This window comes from Lissotriton vulgaris, chromosome 7 (assembly GCF_964263255.1).
Source record: "Lissotriton vulgaris chromosome 7, aLisVul1.2, whole genome shotgun sequence".
Taxonomy (NCBI): domain Eukaryota; kingdom Metazoa; phylum Chordata; class Amphibia; order Caudata; family Salamandridae; genus Lissotriton; species Lissotriton vulgaris.
Genome location: NC_141695.1, coordinates 889,528,559 through 889,549,990, shown reverse-complemented (window position 1 = coordinate 889,549,990; position 21,432 = coordinate 889,528,559). Strand labels below are relative to the sequence as shown.

At 45.9% G+C, this 21,432-nt stretch overlaps 1 protein-coding gene across 1 annotated transcript in view; it reads right to left on the bottom strand.

Moving 5' to 3' along the window:
* Positions 1-21,432, bottom strand: part of NDST1 (N-deacetylase and N-sulfotransferase 1) — a 475,690-nt gene that overhangs the window by 79,264 nt on the left and 374,994 nt on the right. Inside the window, exons 9-10 of the mRNA XM_086931298.1 lie at positions 11,630-11,726; positions 10,532-10,655 (exon numbers count right to left, since the gene is read on the bottom strand). Of these exons, the coding sequence (XP_086787424.1) occupies positions 10,532-10,655; positions 11,630-11,726 (221 nt within the window). The remainder of the gene's footprint in view (positions 1-10,531; positions 10,656-11,629; positions 11,727-21,432) is intronic.

The window sequence follows — 21,432 nt, the reverse complement described above, 5'->3', positions numbered from 1 at the left end:
GAGTATGCCAATATCATGCCCAATTCATCTAAAGTGCATTGTCCAGGAACTTGGGCCTGCGTCCCTGGAGGCAAAGCTTTGTCATTTAGTATTTTTGGATTCTGCCTTCACTGAATGAGGTATTGTTAAAGTACTTTTTGACCGATTTTCTGTTTCAGCGTTTATTGATGTAATTCTTTTGAACAGGTATGCAAAGGTATGCAAAGTCAATGTACTTCCCAGGGGAAGTATTCTGTCTGGAGGACTTGCTAAATGACCAAATGGCAGATGTTTCACGCCAGTTTGGAGAGGTGAGTGAAGTGCTTTGTTTTCAATGTAACACATTGTAAGCATGATTCTGTCTGAAATAGTTCCATTATGTTGCAATAGCACTACGATTAGTTCCAGGAGATTAATGTGCCAAATTTGTTGCTGAGGGGACCTCAAGCCCTACACCATAAGATGGCTCAAATGAGATGCCCGCAGTGAAAGGGATATGTCTTTGTTGCTAATTACTTGCGGCTTGGGATCAAGACTCAATCTACCAAGTTCTTGTTCCATCATTGTAGTTTGTGTTGAGCTCTGGGCTCTGTCAACTTGAAATTCTCCCATTGCCCAGTCGTTTGTGACCATTACATGGCAAGACACTCCTGAAACGAGTGCATAAGCAAGAAAGCATTTGGGGCTCTTGCAATGAAGGACAGCATCATGCTGTATGTGTTGTTAGGGTACTGAAGTCAGTATTGCATTCAGTGTTGCTCCCCTAGGCAAATCAAGACTTTCTGGTGTTCACTGTAAAATGTAATGTGTGTAAAATGGTCACTCTTGAGTATGGAGGAGGCACTGCTTGTGGATCTTCCTCTGTAGCAGCCAGTCGTCCAGATACAGGAAGATAGGAGTTTTGTAAACAATTGTGAGGCTGTGGGGCCCCAAAATGAACTGGTAATGTTAGCTACTCATTACAAACCTGAGACACTGCTGTTGAACAAAGTAGCAATGGAAAGCCTACAGTAGTAACTACCCGATGTTTGCATCATCAATTTATGAAATGAAAATTATAGCACTACTCTTCATCATATGCCTGTTGCCCTCTAAACTCGTCAGCTTCAACACTGTCAGGGCCAAGGAACATCTCTGTACCAAGAACATCTTGGAGTTGAAGCATAGATATGTGACCAGCAAGGTCTTCTTCAACTCTTTATTAAGAGTAAAATTCTATGAAACTGTACTAGACTCAACCAAATGTTAGATGTGATATCTGATAAGTTGTTTAAAGTCTAAAAAGCGTACAACAAAATATTAAGGGTCTATAAAGAATACAATAACAATTACATCTTTTATGGTGGTCACCTTATGTTTGACAAACATTGGCCTTAACAAAAAAAACCTTAAAACTGTGCTAAGCAGGGCTGAGAAAAGTATCAGGTATAATATCCTGGAGAGAGGGCCAACATAGTTTACAGTGGTCTCTCTTAATTCAGATTCCAAACAATTACAATTATTTTCACCAATAGGTTGACCCTCATTATGAATTTGACAGTTTCAGATTCTAGTCTAACCTGGGGATAAAACTGCACCTGGCCTAACAAGAGTGGCACAAAATACATCCCTACACAACGCTGAACAAGTAGCAATGGCACTTTGATAACTCAGGAGTCATACAATATGCTTCAGTTACAATTTTAGTAGACCTTTGTCATGCTTAGCTAATAAGCCTCTATCACCTCGCTTCAGGTTTTTGCAAGACAGCTCAAAGTGTGAAAATGCAAAATGAGTCTATATCCTGTGTATACTTTAGTGCAATAACCTCAACCGTTGCTGGTTTAAGTTATACCAGTATAATGCCACTCTGGCATATTTATCATTACAATCACAAGTTGAGGTAAATTATCTCAACAAAAATACATGGATGTAGGGACAGGTAAGCTCTCCAAAACCATCTCTACCATTGCCAATATATCAAATTCTTCTAGGGTTTTCACTGAATGGCATATAGGGTTGTTACCTTGCTGGGATTTTTGCTGCATACACATGAAGCAAAAATAATATCACACCTCCCACAGAATAAAACAAGCATTGGCATAGCCAATAGGTCTCGCTTTTGGGACTTTAGAAGTATTTAGGCCCCTGGGGGCAACGAGCGCTTATAAAATCACTTCACATAACATTCATTATTTTTGTAAACAAACCACTTTAAAACGTAGTAGGATATTCTGCATACATTTTCGTTTGTGGATCCAAAAACATGCCTCTTTTTATGCCATACTAAACTAAAATAAACAATGTAATATAAAAATCGACTTTATATGAATTACAAGCCTATGCTGTTATCACAGAGTGGCAGTCACATTAATCAATCCTTTGATGGTCTATGCGGTCAACAACATTTCTGGCTGGCAGCATAGACGTGTAAATTTAAACTAGGTTGACACATTCTCGCTCGGTGCAAATTCCATGTAGAAACCGCGCAAGTTTCCCTGTACTTCACAGGACTGATGTCAAGAGAGACCCATGTTGGTTTTATTAATGTTATTAGTTTACATAATTATTATCCCTCACACTGAACATAAAATACCTCTAGGGCGCGCAATCAGCAAGGCAAAGACATGCAGACAGATACAGCTCTGAGTGATTAATTATCGAGGAGGCCTTCCGGATAACAAGCCGCGATGAAAGAAATTGGATTTAATACTCAACCTAGTCTAGAGTTTTGTCGCCTTAATAGAACGAATAGTTTCTTACCTGTCGGTGTAGTTTTGCAGCTTGAAGATCTTTCTGGATTCACTATGCTGTGCATTATTCCGCGGTCTAGTGGTTGGGTCCGGAATCGTAGTCTTTTCTTTCTTTTTTATTTCGTAGCCCAGTTGAGCGTCGACGTCCCACCTTTTGGTGTACTTCCTGTGACGTCGACACGCTACCTGCGGAAGCTCCCACCTTTGGGCGCCATCTTCGGATTCTTTTTTCTTGTTTTTGTGCTCTGTTTGCGAATCCTTTGGCAATGTTCTGTATTTCTTTTTCAAATAAGTGGTTTTTCCGCTTTGTCCTTCAAGGTGTATGTTTCTGTATTTTCCTTATATTACAACCTGCTTCTCCAGCCTCATCTTCCTGTGGATGGGTTCGCTAGTGAATCCAGGAAGATATTCAAGCTGCAAAACTACACCGACAGGTAAGAAACTATTCGTTTTGCAGCGTGAATCTTTCTGGATTCACTATGCTGTGCATAGACTTTGTAGCGGCTGGGTGGAAGATGAGCGTTGGTTGTTGAATATGTGTTGAAGCACCTTCTATCCTACTTGTGCTTCCTTGTTCATTTGTATATCCACACAGTAGTGCTTAGTGAACGTGTGCACAGAAGCCCATGGTTCCGTCAGGCATAGGTCTTGAATGGGTGTGTTAGCCAGGAAGGCTATTGTTGCTCCTTTTTTCCTGGTAGAATGGGCCCGTGCCCCCTCTGCTAGTTCTTGGAACCTGCTTGTGGCAGAGTTGTATAGTTTGTGCGATCCATCGTAGGATGGTTCCCTTTGTTACTGGTCTACCCAGGAAACTGCTTGAGAAGGACACAAAGAACTGTTTTGTTTTCCTGTGTTCCTTGGTTCTTTCTATGTAGTGCATTACTGCCCTTCTAGCGTCAAGAGTGTGCAGTGCCCTCTCTGAGCTTGTGGCCAGTTTCTGAAAGAAGCTTGGTATTTGTACTGTCTGGTTGATGTGGAACCTTGTAACCACCTTTTGCATAAAGTATGGGTCAGTTCTCATCACCACTCTATCATTGTGTATTTGGATGTAGGGTTCTTGTAGCGTTAGCGCCTGTAGTTCACTCACCCTGCGCAGCGAGGTGATTGCCACCAAGAAGGCTGTTTTCATTGTTGGCATTTGTAGTGAGGCTTTATGAATGGGTTCAAAGGGCACTTTCATGGGCTCTGTTAGGACTAAATTGAGGTTCCTTGCCGGTGGCGTAATCCTCTTCGGTGGTGCGATCCTTTTTGCCCCTTCCAGGAATCTCTTCATCATCTGTGATGTAAATAAACTCTTCCCTGTTTCTCCTCTTGTGTAGGCTACTATCGCTGCTAGGTGTACTCTTAGCGAGGATAAACTTAGTTTTGCCTTCAGCAGGTGCGTGAGATATCTTCGCACCGTTGATTCTCTGGTCATCTTTATTTGTATTTTTTTCTTGCTGCACCATTGTGTAAACCTCTTCAATTTTGCCACATAGAACCTTCATGTGCTAGGTCTCCTTGCCTCTCATAGTACCCGCGTGGTGCTCTCAGGTAACTTCAGGTGTGCAAACTCTAGGTCTTTAGGAGCCATGCTGCTAAGCTGAGGCTCTCTGACTCTGTGTGTAGTACTTCTCCGTCTTGCATGGAGAGTAAGTCTTTCCTTTTCCCGAACTTGTGGGGCGCCCCCTGTGCCATTTCCATTATCTGTGAGTACCAGGTGTGACTGACCCACTGGGGTGCCACCAGGATCTGAGTCATGTTGCTGGTCCTGCACTTGTTGAGTACTCTGTGAATCAGTGGTATCGGGGGGGAAAAGCGTAAGCAAATGTTTTCAACCAGCTTATCCATAGGGCATTCCTCAGGGATCCTTCCTCTGGTTGCTAAGTTTAGGCTTTTTGCATTCTGGCGTGTTGCAAATAGGTCTACTGTCGGTGTTCCCCACCTTCTGAATAGCCTTTGCGTTTCCTGTGCATTGAGCTCCCACTCGTGGGATGCAGATGTCGGTCTGCTGAGCCAGTCTGCTTCCACATTGTCCTTCCCTGGTAGGTGTATGGCTAGCAGGTCTATCTTTAGTAGGATGGCCCATCGCCATATCTCCTGTGCTAGGTTCGATAGTGGGCTGATTGTGTTCCTCCCTGCTTGTTGATGTAGAACATCGTTGTTGTGTTGTCTGTCTGGATCAACACTCTCTGGTTGTACAGTTTTGTCTGGAAGGCTTTCAGGGAGAGGAACACTGTCTTTGGTTCCAGGTAGTTCATGTGTTTGACCGCATTCGTTGGAGTCCACAGACCCCTCACGCTGAGCTTCCTCATATGTGCTCCCCATCCCTTCTGGGATGCGTCTGTTGTGATGGTCACCGTTGGGGTCGGTGGTGTTAAAGGCTTCCCTTCTGTTATGTTCTCCTTGTTCCACCACGACATCTCCTGCACTGCGTGCGTTACAACCACTAGATCTTGCCAACTTCCTGTAGCTTGTGACCATTGTTCCTGCAGCCATTCCTGGAATGATCTCATGTGTAGCCGTACATTTGGGACCAGATGGATGCAGGAGGCCATCATGCCCATGACCTTGCTCGCTGTCCTCACTGTCAGAGCTTGCCCCTTCTGGTAGAGGCGCGTCTGCTTCAGCAGGGCCAGTGTTCTCTTGTCGCTGGGGAACACATTGCTCTGTATGGTGTCGATCTGTGCTCCCAGGAAGATTTTTACTTGCTCTGGTTCCATTGAGGATTTCCCCCAGTGAATGGAGAATCCCAGGTCCACCAGTGTATTTGTCATGCGCTGTGCGTGTTCTTTGTATGTCCTGTGTGAACTTGCCTTAATTAGCCAGAAGTCCAGGTAAGGGTATACATCGATCCCTTCCCTACTTAGGTGCGCAGCCACTGCTGCGAGGCACTTTGTGAAGACACTTGGTGCGGATTTTAGTCCGAATGCTAGGGCTGTGAACTGGTAGTGATCTTTGTTGATGGTAAATCTCAGTAGATGTTTGTGCTGCCTGTTCATTTGGATGTGCAGGTAGGCATCTTTGAGGTCTATGGTGGCCATGAAGTCTCCGTCACTTATCTGAGGAATGACCTCTTGTAGGGACGCCATTTTGAACGTTTGTGTTTTTATGTACTGGTTTAGGAACCTTAGGTCCAGGATGGGTCTCAGTGTTTCGTCCACCTTCGGTACCAGGAAGTAGGTTGAGTACACCCCCTTGTTGCTTTCTCTGTATGGTACTGGTTCGATGACCTCCTTTTGGAGGAGTTCCTTCGCCGCCTTTTGAAGTAGCTCTAGCTCCTTTCCTGACTGTGCCTTCCTTTTTGGTTTACTGTTTGGCGGTGTCTTTTCCAGTTCTATGCAGTATCCGAACTGTATGATGTTGAGTATCCATTTGTCTGTGGTTATCTTCTTCCACTCCCAGAAGAAACGACTTTGCCTGCCTCCTACTGGTGTTACATGTTTGTTGATGTTTTTGTCCGTGTAACCCTGTATTGGTCTAGTTGTGCTCCACCCTGGGAGGAGTTGCGTGGGAGGGCACGTATTGCGTGACAGAGACACTGAGTCGGGTTGTTGGCCCCCTCTTATTTTGTCCACATACGTTCGCCCACCCGCTAAAGGACTGTCCCCTTTGCTGGTAGTGTCAGGTTTGTTTTTGATGTACCTGTTGTGTCTGGCTGTCTCCCTGGTGGGACTGTTGGAAACTCTGGTGTGACGTTCCTGACTGGTTTCCCCCTCTTTCTACCCCTTTTCCTCCCCCTGAATTCTAAGGCCCCCATGGACCTTGCAGTTTCGTTTTCGTTTTTGAGCTGGGTAAGCTTTTCATCCACCGGCGCCCCAAACAGTGTCTACCCATTTAACGGGGTGCTTAGAATGTTGTAACTCTGGTTTGAAGCCTGAGATCCTGAGCCAGGCCTGCCTTCTCTCCGTGATGCCCAACATCATCAGCCTGCTGGACGTGTCCAAGGCTGTTTTGAGGCAAGAATTTGCCACATTTTTCTCCTCTTCCACAAGGTGTGAAGCTCTTTGTTGGTACTCGTCTGGGAGGTGCTTGATCAGCTGTCCGATCTCGTCCAGAATTTGGTAATGGTGCCTGTTCAGCAGGGTGTTTGAGTTTGCCATGCGCCAGTGCATTGCTGCATTTCTTTCTATCTTCCTTCCAGTTAGGTCCATCCTCCTGCTTTCCTGGTCTGGTGGTGGCCCTGATGCTGTTGGCACATTTGCCCTTTTCCTGGCAGTCACCGCAATAAGGGAGTCTGCCGTAACTGATCCTTGGATGTAAGGGGGGGGGGGGGGGGGGGGGCGGGAATCCTAAGAGGAGTGTTTATATTTCTTCTCCATCCTAGGCGTAACGTACCTGCATGTTGCCGGTTCCTTTAACACCTCTTTCCCCTGGGCCATGACACTCTCAAGGTACTGGCTCCTAGTTTGTGTGGGGAGCAGGGTCTCTAAGAGGAAGTCTGCTTTCGGTTTTTCCACATCTAGCTTGACTGAAAAGCTGTTGCTGCGTTCTTGATGACCATATTGTAGACCCCAATGTCATCTGGTGGCGAAGGCCTCGAAGGGTACGTGTCCACGGCCTCTTCTAGGCTTTCGGCGTCGGGGTCCTGCCACTCCAGGTCCTGTGTCCCCGAGGATGCCAAGCCGATGATAGTCCTCTGATCGTCGTCGCCCTCCCCCTCATAGAAGGCTTCTTCCTCTGGATGGTACTGGGTACCTGGACTTTTGGGTGGCTCTTTGGCATCGAAGTCCTCCTCCTCTTCTACTTCAACGATCACCGTCTTTGGGTTCGACGGAATCGCAAACCTCTTCATCTTTTCGCCGAACTCCTCCTTTCTTTGCAGGATGTTATCCATTTCGGCCTCTAGCAGTCTTTTCTTTCTCTCCAGTTCAGCGTCGAACGGTTTGGCTGATCTCGTCGACGTATAAGTCGAAATGGGCTTCGGGTCCTTACTCGACGCCGAAGCGACCTTTGGGTCCTTCTCTTTCGAAGTCGAACGTTCCTTTTCTGGGATGTGCTTCGACGTCCTTGGCTTTTCGCCGGTCTTCGCCACCTGGGAATCCTTTTCGAAGGATCCGCTAGGCTGTTTGTCCTTGGATGCAGCTGCGGCCGTCGAGATTTTCGGTGCCAGTGCTCCCTTCGAGGACTTTGACTCTGTTTTTCGAGAGTCTGACTCAGACTTTCGAGGTTCTTTCGGTGTTTAGGGGTCGTTGACTCTCCTACCTCTTTAGAAGTCTTCTTATTGTTCTCTACGACTGTGTAGTCGTCTTCTCCGGCGACGTTGTCCTCCTCGTCGCTCGAGAGCCCCAGGTCTCGAAGGGATGGTGGTTGTCCCTTGCCTTGCATGCTGTAGTTTGCTCTGCTCTGTCGCTCTCTAAACCGGAGAGTCTTCGTGTGAAGGCGGAGCAGGCGTTTCTGTCCTTGCTCTCGTGGTCGACCAGTAGGCAGAGGTTACAAACTGGGTGCTGGTCCTTCTGCACGTATTTGTGGTGGCAGTTACAGCAGAATTTAAAAGGTGTCTTATCCATTTCTTGCGCTCAGGGGGCCCCCTGTGTGCGCATTCTTCGTTGGACGTAGAAGTTCTCCTTCTCCTTCGTCGTCCTGGCTCGATGGTGTTGTTCCTCGTCGTCTTCTCAGTCTTTTCCGTGCAAATTCGACTTTTCTCCGACTTCTTTCCTCCAAAACTCTGGAGCCACTCGGGAACGATCCAGACCCAATGGCGGAAAAAAGAATCTGAAGATGGTGCCCAAAGGTTGGAGCTTCCGCTGGAAGCATGCCGACGTCACAGGAAGTACACTTAAAGGTGGGACATCGATGCCCACCTGGGCTACGAAAGAAGAAAACAAAAAAAAGAAAGAAAAGACTACGATTCCGGACCCAACCACTAGACTGCAGAATAATGCACAGCATAGTGATCCCAGAAAGATTAACGCTGTAAAACTAGGTGTAATACCTGCACACACATATTTATCAATAAATAAGTGCATTGGTTTCAGTAAAGGGATATATAATTATTTATTTGTATACGTCTACACCTATGTTTAATTAGCTTTGCCGGTGAAACATACTCACGTATATAGTATATAATAATTGCGAGCGTCTTCTGTCAAGTTGTGTGTGTGTGTACACATGTGTGCCTGTGTGGGGAAAAGATAGAACAGTTCGTTCTAGCCCCAAAAGTATGCAAATAAGCATCAAAGGCGTGGGAAACGCTTACATTTCAAATATTTAGTCTTCCTATGTATGTGTGTGTGTATTCCTGTTTTAATGGCCGGGTACAGCCTACAGATAATTGTGATAAAAGGCGCTGTAAGACTACAGTGACGCGTTTCACCGTATATGAGGCATATTGCATCCGAATGAAGAAGTGCATATTCCGCAATATTTGTATCCAGTGGAGCCCCTCTCCTGGGGCTGAGGTTTAGCTTGCTTGATAGCAGTGCCTTGGCGGTTTCCAGCAGCCGTGGCTCTAGCATAGCTCGATGTCGGAAACAGTGGTATAAACAAGCATTAGGCCAGGCGAGTGTTTTGAATTATCGCGCATGCAACAGTGCACAATAATTCAAAACACATGGCGCCCTTGCAGGTAACTGCAATCAATAGGCCATGGGTGGAGCAATGAGCCCGCCTTTGCCCAATTGCGTGCTGTCTTTGTTAAAAAGATGCACACAAAGGCCAATAGCCTAGTACAAAACAAAAAGCACACGCATAATCATGTGCGAGGGTGAGGTGAGATTTCAAAAGCCCTTACATAAAGTCTTCGCCAGAACAGTGCAAGCGCTGTTACAGGCTCGACCTAAAAATGACAGCAGGCCCATCACTCCGAATATGCTTTTGTTATGTGAGCATACGATGTAACGTTTGCGGTAAACTATTTGTCAGAATGTCCCCAAGGTACTCCATTCCATATATAGATTCCAATTTAGTACTATTTAGCCACCAGTCTTGTGTCCCTGTCACCTTTTTCCTTTCTTTGATATTGAGATTCTATAATTACCTAAAAAAAGTGACACACTGCACATATGAAGAAAAAGGAGAGGTAGCAGATGGCAGGGTACTGTGCAGGAACAATTGGGTTAGCATTTCCTGATTCTCTGGCTGGACTTGGGACAGCGCTCCCACTTGCCTACTAGATAACAAAAACTAAACAAATGATTAAAAAAAAAAAGAAATCAGTCGAAGCAGTGAGGCCAGTCAACAGAAGAGGGAAAACAAAGTGGGATTCCAAACGGCTGAAACTGGTGGACCGAAACTAGGGGTGAACCATCTTTAGGTCTGGAGATTCAGCCCCATCAACTGGATAAAACCCTAAACCAATGCTTTATTAAGTGCAGTTCGCATCCGAAGCTGAACCAAAAAATGAAAAATTTCACCTAGAGGGGAAAAAACCTAAGTGCTAAAATATTTTGCAAAGGCTGTTACAAGCCACAAACCTGAACGTACCAGACAGTGCAGTAATTAGTCACAACAAATTAAGGATAAAAGGCCTAGTCTGAAAAACAATATTTGTTTGAAAAAACATTTGCTTTGAAGCAAGAAAATAAAAAAAAGAGAAAAAAACTACTGTTAAAAAATGTCCCACATATAAAAATTGTTAAAAAAAAATAATAATAATTAAAGACATAGGAAATTAGAACCAAGGCAACTGCACATGGCACTTAGGGAAGGCTCTCTTTGAGCAAGCTCCCATAACGGTGGAGAGTGTATTTTAGCTCAGAGGATCATAGTTGATTAAGTAAAAATTAACAAATGACGTAAAGGATTATTGATCACAGTGTAAATCTCATGATTGAGAGTATACCCATTAGAGTCATTTCTAGTTTTCAAACATTACACATAAGGTGCACTAAAGAAATTACCAGTCGATTCCCTTGTGATAATTTTGTCCGTTGAAGAACTGGAGCTCCTCAAAGGTCTCAGAACTTGGATAATTGCTGTTGAGGTCAGGGTGGATCCCAAGAAACAGATACAGAGCTGTTGTGCCTATGACAAAATCAACAAGAAACAAACATCAGGACAGTTTCTAAAGGTTGGAATAAAAACTAAAATATGCCTTAAATCAGGTAGTTACCCACATCTAAATAGTTATGATTTGAAAGAACTTAGGCAAACCCGCTACAGAAATGACAAATTAGGATAACCAATAAACAATTATGACCCCCCCCCCTATTCTCAGCCCTCTAAAATGGAAACTTCCAAAATGGACTGACATATATTACAAGTTCAATACAAAATGACAGTCTGAATGTATCAAATTGAATACAATTGTTTTTTTTTAAAAAATAACAAAATATGAAGTTGAGGAATCTGAGTGAAATATACAATCCTAATATTTAGATAGGGTAACCCAAGCTTGAGCTCATTTGAAGAGCAGCAGTAGTCAATTTCAATATTTGGATGTTGGTCACTGTTCTATTCTAAAGCTCTATATGGTGGCTTTTGTAGTGTAATAAGGGCGAGGAAATGCAGAGTAGAAGAAAAGACAAGAAAATTACAACAGATTAAAACATAAGGGGTACACCGAGACACCATTCCTCAACCGTCTGGTAGACGTTTGTAAGTATCAAATGCAGTGTCTAGTCACTTCTACATTATCTGGAGATGGCAACAAACGGATTGTTAAACATTTACAACACCGTAATTCCCATTTTCACATTGCTGCCAAATGGCCGCTTTCATGTGTTACATATTCAGCCAGACCTACCTATGTGGCCTACTGCACTTTTTATTGTAGATCCAGTTTAATCAATTTTTTCAATTTAAAAATTGACCCAAATGTCCCAGCATGCAAATTACTGTTGTTGTTAAAAAGTGAGGACTGGCTAGAAATCTCACAGGACCTGGAGCCCATTACAGCTATGATTTCTCTGTACCTATGGCGTAATTACATCAACATGCTCTCACATTGCAGACTCGAACATGATCAAAGAGACCGATTACATTTTGGGGTGCATTACCTGTTTTCTGAGGTCCGATAATGAGAAGCTTAGGAAAACGGTCGCAGGTCTTCTCTTTTGACCAAATATCCTTGTGTCGCTTATCTTCACATGGGTCCTATAATTCCAAAGAGAAAAGGTTAGCATTATCGGTATATTAGTTAAAATCTTGACTATTACTGGTCTCATTTTGTAAATCCCCCCCAAAGTCCATTTCTTCAATTGTCTTTCATTATATGTTTGTCTGGTCAAAAAAGTACTGGGAAGTCATTTCCATTCCCCATTTATTTATTTATTTTATTAAATGTATGTGTCAGTGCAACAGCTACCCAAAAATGGTTTCCCGGCGCCATGAGGGAACAGCAGAGTGAAGGGAGAGACCTACTGGCTTAAAACCCAAGTCTTAGGAGACTTACGGAACAGAAGTAGATTGGATTGCGTACTGAGAGATAAAGGCAGAGCATTCCATAAAACAGGACCCAAATAGGAAAAAGAGTGCCCTCCCATGCGGAAAAGTATGACCTTTGGGACTTAGAATTTAGCTTGTGTGGAAGACCGAAGAGTGCGAGAGGGAACATAAAGACAGGCTAAGTGTTGCAAGTAGCGGGGAAACTTTACATGCTTGATACGAAAAATGTAGGTAAGGGCCTTAAACATGACCCGTTTCTCCACCGAAAGCCAGTGAAGGTTCCCTAGCCGCCTGGAGGTCGATGCGGTTCTGAAGGCTCGGCACAGTAGTCTGGCAGCAGAGTTTTGCACACACTGCAGCTTACGCGTTACCTCTTTGGTAACTCCCACACAGAGGATGTTCCCATAATCCAGCCTAGATGCAACAAGGGCCTGGACTACGGTACGCTGGTTATGGCCAGGTAACATCCACACAATCTTCCTCAACCATTTCAAAATGGTGAAACAAGTGGCGGCAACCTTGGTGACTTGTTGACGCATGGATAATGAGTCGTCTATGATAAAGCCAAGGTTACGTACCTGGGTGGAGGGTTGTGGGAGCGCACCCATTTCTGAGGGCCAATGTTGGGGGCCCCAAAGACCTCTGTCTTTGCGCAGAACCAGGACCTACGCTTTTTTGCCATTAAGTTTTAAGAAATTGGTGTTCCACCAGGCCATGACTTTGCTGAGACCTGTCCTGAGAGCAGAAGGCTCTGAGGTCTCACCCTCTGAGAGAGATGATAATTGCGGTGTTGTAAGCATATGAAAATAGCGACAACACAGATTCCCCGAACATAACTGCCAGTGGTCCAACATAAATGTTAAATAGCAGGGGGCTGAGAATTGAACCCTGTGGCACCCCATAAGGTGAAGAATATGGCTTGGATTTAGCGGTAGGTGAGAAAACCTGAAAGGTGCGATTAGAAAGAAAAGAGATTAGCCAACTCAGGGCCGAACCTGTGACCCCAGTAGATTGAAGGGCCTTTATAAGTACGGTGTGGGAGACCGTATCAAAGGCAGCGCTTAACAAGCAATACCAGGGCCATTGTATCGCCTGCATCCAAGTTCTGTCGAAGCATTTCTGTAACACCTAAAGGTGTGGACTCAGTAGAATAACCGGTCCTAAAACCGGACCGGGAAGGATGCAAGAGCCCATTAGATTCAATGAACTTAGATAGATGACCATTGATGTGTCTCTCCAAGATTTTTGAGAGAAAAGGAAGCAACAAGATTGGACGATAATTCGAGGGGAGCGCAGGGTCAGAGTTGTTTTTTTTTTTTTAATAGTGCAACGACCATTGCATGTTTCCAGTCTGAAGGGATGAGGGACTCCATTAGGGATGCATTAAGGAGTTCGAGGATGTAACGAAGTGATAGTTGTTCGATCTGCTGTAGTACCGTAATGGGTACCAAGTTGCATGAGGATCCAGATTTAATTTTACTAAGATGTTGTTTAAGTGTCACCATGTCCAAGGGTGGCCAAGTATCAAGTATATTCATATGCATACGATCCGACGCTGAAGCAGTAAGACATTCGGGCAAAGGGCCAGGTCAGCCAGAGGTCCCAGTGGGCGTGAGAGTAGGAGGAGGGGTAAATCTAGCCAATGTAGAATATATTGCATTGCGCTACGTTCAGACTGGGGGAAGCCTGCGTGGTAGCTGAACCGAATAGTTGTTTAACCATCTTGAATAGGGTTTTAGGGCAGTTTTTAGCCTGAGTGATGGTTAAGGAGACGAAGTTTGTGCGTGCGGACCGGCAGTGGGAATGATTAGCCCTTTTGATGATAAGATAGGTGGTTTTAGCTTCGGGCGCATAGGTCAAAGTTTTTACATTTGGTTTTCTCCTTTTTTAACTCTTCGGAGAACCACGGGTCAGGGGGCAGTGACTATTTAACTTCCTGATCGAAATAGGAAGGCAAGTGTCCAGTGCAGACTGGATACAGTCTTGAAAAGCCACAAGGTCCAAGACAAAAATGGGGGCATTAGTGGAAAGAAAATGATTAAAATTCGCAATGTCATGATTTTTCCAATTCCTGGTAGGTTTGGCAAAACATTCGTTCATCGCATGGAAGAGACATGGAGCCTCAAAACTAAAACCCACTAAAAAATGGTCAGTCCAGCACAGGGGGTAGCTGCTGGGCAATTTAAGGAGGGTAAAATAGAAAAAATAGGGTTGAGAAAGTGGCCCGCTTTGTGAGTAGGCCCAATGTTATGGAGTAAGATGTTCATGGCAGTCAAATCAGAAATTAAAGTGTTGCTGGTAGTACAGGCGGAGTCTTCTAGTTGGAGATTGAGATCTCCTACAATTGTAAAATTGGCTGAGCCAAATAGGAAAGGGGTGACAAGATCAGGGAAATTTGCAGCCAACGAGCCTGCGGGCCGGGGGGGCCGATACACCAGCATCCCAGAAAAAGTGAAGTGAGGAGTCGGGATCAGTTATATGGACAAATCAGGCTTTGTGCGTTACATCCTCGAAGGAAAGAAGATAATTTGGAAAATAAACTCAAAATGTCAATGCCATTATATGGTCCCAAAAACTTTTTTTAAATGTTACCTTTCACTGTTCTCTGAATATCAACCAAACCTAGCAAAAGCTGTAAAACATAACTATAATAACCGGTTACGATCAACAATTCCAAATCTAAACAAGCATTTGCAATGGAATAGGTCTCGCATTTGTGAGAGTTTGAGCTATTTTTATTGTAAATTACGTTGCCTTTTATTTATGTTTTTGTTTTTGAAACATAAATAAAAGCCATTGTCATTTACAATTCCAATAGGTCAAACTCGCGTAAATGCGAGACCTATTGCATTGCAAATGCATGTTGTTACCGAAAAGCCCTTTCCACAGGTCATACTCACTCTTAAGGTTACTCACAAAAACAAACAAGTGCAGGTAAAGCACGCAATGGCTTTGTGTTACCAAAAGCACAATGCTCCCGCAATGGAATTATAATCAACATAGTGGCAAAACTTAAATTCCCAGGAATCAGGAGGTCTCACTAGGAACATATTAACCTGTAATAATGTGCTAGAATCTGTTGGAGGAATATGGTTAAAGACCAGTGTGTACACTGATGAGAGGCATGTGAGTCTAGGACAGGGTCTCCTATGAATGAGCAGTGCGGACCCTGAGTAACAGTCTCTCAATCATGCAGTTTTGCCATCTGCACAAGTCCTGTTATCATCAGCGCTGTTCTTATTGTCGTCATCGGCACTAGTCTCGTTGTCATCGGCACTAGTCTCATTGTTATCAGCGCTATTTTCATTGTCATTAGTGTTGTCATCCGCACTAGTCTCATTGTTGTCATCAGCGCTATTCTCACTGTTGTCGTTGGCACTAGTCCCACTGTTATCATCAGAGATATAGTCATTGTTATCATCAGTGCTATTCTCATTGCTATCATGAGCAATAGTCCCATTGGTATAATCAGTGCTATTCTCATTGTTGGCATCGGCACTAGTCCCATGGTTATCAGTGCTTTTCTCATTTTTGGCATCGGCACTAATCCCATTGTTGTCATCAGCGCTATTCTCATTGTGGTCATGGGCACTAGTTCCATTGTTATCAGAGCTATTTTCATTGCTGTCATGAGCACTAGTCCCATTGGGATCATCAACGCTATTCTCATTGTTGTCATGGCTACTAGTCCCATTGGTATCAACAGTGCTATTGTCATTTTTCGCATCAGCACTAGTCCAATTGTTATCAGTGCTATTCTCATTGTTGTCAGGAGCACTAGTCCCTGTAACAGTCACCCGAGTATAAGTTCCATGGCCAGCTGCATATCTGATGGTCACTGATTTACATTGGTAAAAGGCTTCTGCTCCGGTCCACCCCGCCTGTAGTACAGCGCCTCACTGTGAGGACAGAGGATGAGGTGTTCAGAATCAGGGAACAGAAAGCGCGCCAGCAAGAAAGTAGATGAGTCACATTCGGGCTAATGAAGTGTCAGAGAAATGGAATAGTAGGCAAAGAAACACTGAAGGCAATGCTTCTCCAAAAAGAACAAACAATAGGAACCGGTGCGTCGTACACTTCCAGCTGCACTCACAGTTTTAATGGACTACCCGAGGGGAGGCGTTGAGTCATGCATGAAATACTAAATAGCCCACACTCCCTCTCAGATGTCACCCAACTTACATTTACTGTCACTACCTTTAAACTTGTACAGAGCTCCGCAGTCTGAATATGGCTCACGCTAGTGCACCACGCTACCCTGTGAAATGGATCCCAAAAAATTTGCAGTCCGCGAATAGTGTACGCGCTCGCCACTGCGAGCCATGTAGATTCAATTATCGTGCCAGTGTGTGGGCACGATAATTGAAACCACATGACGGCCGGTACGCGTAATAGACACCAATAGGCCATGGGCGGAGCAATGCGCCCGCCTTTGGCCTATTGCTTGCTGACTTTGTAAAAAACACGCAAACAAAGGCCAATAATGTGCCCCAAAAGGAAAAGCACATGCTCGATCGTGTGCCATTCCTAGGTCAGCTTCTGAAACCCCATTTTTACCTACTAAATGTCTCACGCTGCACGAGCAATGCTGCGCACTGCAACACTAGGCGCAAGACCTAAAAAGGGTTTACAAAATTGAGATAACTGAGGAAATTTCACATAACTATGCAATAGCAAATTATGAGCATATTGCACACCTCTACTGTCTAGCAGAGGCATTTACCTCCGTCACCAATTCAAGACCAAATTGTGCCAACAAATTGGCATTTGTCCTTATTAATGCGAGGCTTAAAATATCCTAAATTATAATTGTACTTGTATTTCTATAGCGCTTGCTATCCCCGACGAGGCGTTGAAGCACTTTTCAGCGAGTAACACACTACTCCAGAACCCAAGGTAAAAACCAAGGTGTGTTAGTGGTGGATTAGTGGAGGGAATATGCCTGCTAGACTGCCTAGCTTCTTGTCCTTTGTGCCCTTTGACCAAGCACTCCTTCTCCCCTTGTTGGGTAAAGATCCAATATTTATACTCTGGAGTCTCAGCGGACCCGCTGAGAGAGTCCACTGCACCAAGGGAGCCCCTCACAGCTGAGGTATGGTATGGCACCCCTTGTCAAAGCCCACTCTACCCTTTTTGGGGAAGGATCCAGTATGTAGGCCTTGGAGTCTAAGACCCCCTCAGAGAGTCCACTGGGTAAAGGGAGCCTCCCGCAACAGAAATAGGAAACTGATACCACTTCCCCTGGGATCACAGCTTACTGGACTTTGGACGTTGCTTTGACTCGTCTACCGGTTTGTGTCCCCGTCGTCCTTCCCCTCCTCTTTCCAAGCGATGTCTTTCACCCTACCCTCCTCTTTCCCGCCTTCATTACCGGTCTACTTCCCCAGCTCCTTCCCCCCTCCCAATAATCTTTCCCCATGCTAACTTTTCCCCTTTCGTATTTGTGCTTTATATTGACCTTACACGTAACTATGTTGCCATGCTCTAATAACTGTGTAACCTTTGTAACAATGTAACCTGTAACTATGATCTGATGCTCATGTAAAGCGCTCTGATAACTCCCGGTCTAGCCAACGCTATATAAAACCTTTAAAATAAAATAAATATAAGTTAACTGGAGCTGGAACTGCATGGGAGTCTGTTACTTGTATTTAATAGGATAAAGGAGGGATAGAGGAGGAAAGAGTCTAGAAAGGGATATTTGGGAGATCACAGCAGTAAAATGAGGTCCGGGATAAGTCTAAGGAGGGATAGAGGAGGGAGGAATCCAGAAAGTGCCATCCGGGAGACCATAGCAGTAAAATCAGGCTTGGGATAAGTCAAAGGAGGGATAGCGAAGGAAAGAGTCCAGAAAGGGTTATTTGAGAGATCATAGTAGTAAAATTAGGCCTGGGATGAATGAGAGTGTAGAGGTCGGCTGTATCGAAAGAGGTATAGGCTGATACACAGAGCAGTGAATTGGAGAGATTTGACTAACCGGTTTGTTATATTACTGATTCTGAAGCCTGTGACCTGTAGCCACGTACAGATCGCTGCAGTGGGTGCGGTAACCCACTAATATATCTTACGCCCGTGATTCTATTAGTTGCGAAGAACAGGAAATCAAACTACTGCCCTTCTACTCTCAGTGCCCCCATTAATACAGCTAATCTTGAACACACTGCCCCCTCAAGACCATGTAGGCACTTTAAAATTGATACATCAAAACTAGGGCAATACAGTCAATACATAGAACACAGCACAGTATATCACGACAGCCAATTGGCGAGGGTGAAATTGAGTATGTACAGAACTTACTTGAATCGTGCCATGATTTTCCTCTGTCACCTTTGCTGGGACCCGCTCCCCTTAGCTTTGCCCACACTAGAGTGTGCAGGGAGCCCTAAGGACAGCCTGTTGATATGCCAATACCTGAGAGTGCCAGGTGTCCCAGGTAGAGCCTTGTGCTGTGCTCAGGAGGTTCAAGAAGAGCAAGAGGGAGAAGAAGTGTCCGGCGCTGTGCCCAGGAGCAGAGGGACAGCTTGGTGCAGAACAAACACCTGAGAGGGCCAAAATACTAAAGCACAGTTCAGTGCAGTTCCCAGGAGGCCGAGGGACATCTCACCAGGAATACTCAGGGGGAACCCTCTGCTGTGCCCAAGAGGCTCAATGGCAGCTCGGTGCTGTGCCAATATCTGGGAGCACCAAAAAATCTTAAGCACAGCTCAGTGTTGTGTCCAGGAGGCTGGGGAACAGCCTAGTGTTAAGCCAACACCTGAGATTACCAGAAGTACTAAGGGGAAACCCTCTGCTGTGCCCAGTAGGGTCAGGAAGAACCTGACATAGCCCGGTGCTGTGCCAATACTAAGTCTTGTCTGCAGTGTAGCAGGGGTACCGGAGAAGCAAAGGCCCGTCACTAGTGGAGTACAAGAGGATAGTTCTTTTAATGTCATTACAGATGATGTAATTAGAAACAAGCTGATAGGAGTTCCTAAACGCCCTGGTTCCATCAAGATATAGTTTCAGCCATCTTCCCATGTTTTGTGGATGGCTAGATTTATCAGGATAGGACGAAAGAACTTGGAAGAATTTGAGCAGAAACCATTTACTAAGGGAAAACTCTGTAGCAAATGTGTGGATACAACAGGGAGGAGTTGATAAAACCATGATCTCTGAATTAGTGCTGCTTATAGAAGAAAAGGCTACAATTTTCTCCAGCCTGATTTGCAGAATCCATGTCCAATAGAAATTTGTCTTCCAGGTCATATTTTTGTTCAGTTTTAGGTATAGCATTATTCTCTTTTAAAGAATTATTTTGCCCTGGTACAAAGAAGTGGAAGAGACCTCCATAAACGTCTCATTGACGCACAGAAATGATAGATGGGAAACTTAATTCTATATATTGTTAGTGGCAACTGCATCTACCTGGATTAAGGAGTACTGAAGCTCAGTGCACAAAGAGAAATAAATACGACCACAAGAGCCAGAGACGATAGGGGATGCAGGCCCGTCCTCTTACATCAATAACAGAATGTTTCTACCTGAATGGTATATCTGTTTTGCATGTTGTTGGAAGGCGGTGACCCCAGGGGTCAAGTAGACTCTCCTAACCCCCTGGAACCTCCTCTCCCACAATTACTGCCGAGTCTTATCGAGGGGGGAGTCCCCACTGAGGAGGACTGATCGTACACACTGTCGACACACCACACTTATGAGCAGACACCACACCGTAATTCTTTATCAAGAAAGACTTTATCAAGGTCAATTAAAAGCATTTACACAGCGATCGAAGGATCGCAAAAGTCTCGTAATGAGGGGTCGGGGAAGCGGGACAGACTTAGGAGGCCAGTTGGCACCCCACGTACTCGGCGCACAGTTCCAATCCTTGAACTGGGGGTACGGGTGCGGGCGATGGGACTTGCTGTCCTACTCACTTCTGGTTCAAGACGTTCGTCGTTCGTGAGGGTAGCGTCGATGGTCCAGCCGGACCAGAGAGTTCGTCAAGCCGCGACGAGGTCAGCAGGGCTTGGGCAGGAGTACTCCGTCGTACTCGTAAGTAGATGGGGCCGCGACAGCGTCAGCAGGGCCCCGATGGTCCAGTTCCGTAGGTTGTAGGATGAGCCGCGACGACGTCAGCAGGGCTCGGCGGGTCAGAGTCTGTTCTCTTCGAAGTCAGCCGCGATCAGATCAGCAGGGCTTTCTCGTCCAGGATACAACTGCCGATTAGGTGGAAGGCAGGCTGTCTTATAGTCGTCAAGCTCTTTGATGTCCGGACCCTCATAGGCAGGAGGCCAGAGGTCCGAGGGCCAGGCGCCTGATCGTCTGGGCGGTTGGTCCTTTGATGCTTTGGACCATGCGCCCATGGAATCCCAGACGCCCATCAGGACCTGGAGCCAGCTCACTAGGAGGCCCAAGGTGCCATCGAAACCAGCCCCCAGGGATAGTTCAGAGGTGTGAGGGGAAACCAGTTCCTCGGAAGGGGGCCGGAGGTGTGATGGAAGTCTTGGTTTCGGGTACTTGATGAGTCGTTCACCCCCCGGGTGGATCGGGGCACGCCGGACGCGCAGGCTTAGCGGCAGTCAGGAGCGGCCAGGGCTGCCGAAAGGAAAGAAGGCGGCCGGCCGGCCGGGGTGGCCAAACATGGAGTCTGATGGTCACGTGCACGGGTGCAGGCACGCGGTCTGGGGATCGTCTCAGGCCCAGTGTAGGAGGATCATGTACAGTTCTGGGTGGACGGGAATCAGTAGATCTGGGGCTGCGGAGATCAGCGAGGACCACGCCACGAGGCCGGGTCCAACATGCGTCCCCTCCAGCTGAAAGACGAGGGGAACTACCCATCCTCTTGGGGGTTCTCCTCGCTGAGGCGGAAGAAGCGGGACAGGCCGTCGGCGTTGGCGTGGTCTGCACCAGGCCTGTGTTCCACAGTAAAATCCATCCCTTGAAGGGAGATGGACCAGCGTAGCAGTTTAGGGTTCTCTCCTCTCATTTGCATGAGCCACCGGAGAGGACGGTGGTCGGTCTGGACCCGGAAGTGGGTCCCGAACAGGTAGGGCCTCAGTTTCTTCAAGGCCCAGACTACTGCGAAGGCCTCTCGCTCGATGGTGCTCCATCTCTGCTCCCGGGGTAGTAGCCTCCGGCTGATAAAGGCTACCGGATGATCAACCCCCTTGTCGTCCACTTGGGAGAGTACGGCCCCGATGCCATGTTCGGAGGCGTCGGTCTGAACCACGAACTCTCTGGAGTAGTCAGGGGCCTGTAGGACTGGAGCGGTGCACATGGCCTGTTTCAATTCCTCGAATGCCTTCTGACAGGCGGGTGTCCAACTAACCTTCTTGGGGTTGGCCTTTGCTGTCAACTCGGTGAGGGGGCCTACAATACTCCCGTACCCCTTGATGAATCTACGGTAGTACCCTGTGAGACCTAGGAAAGCCCGCAC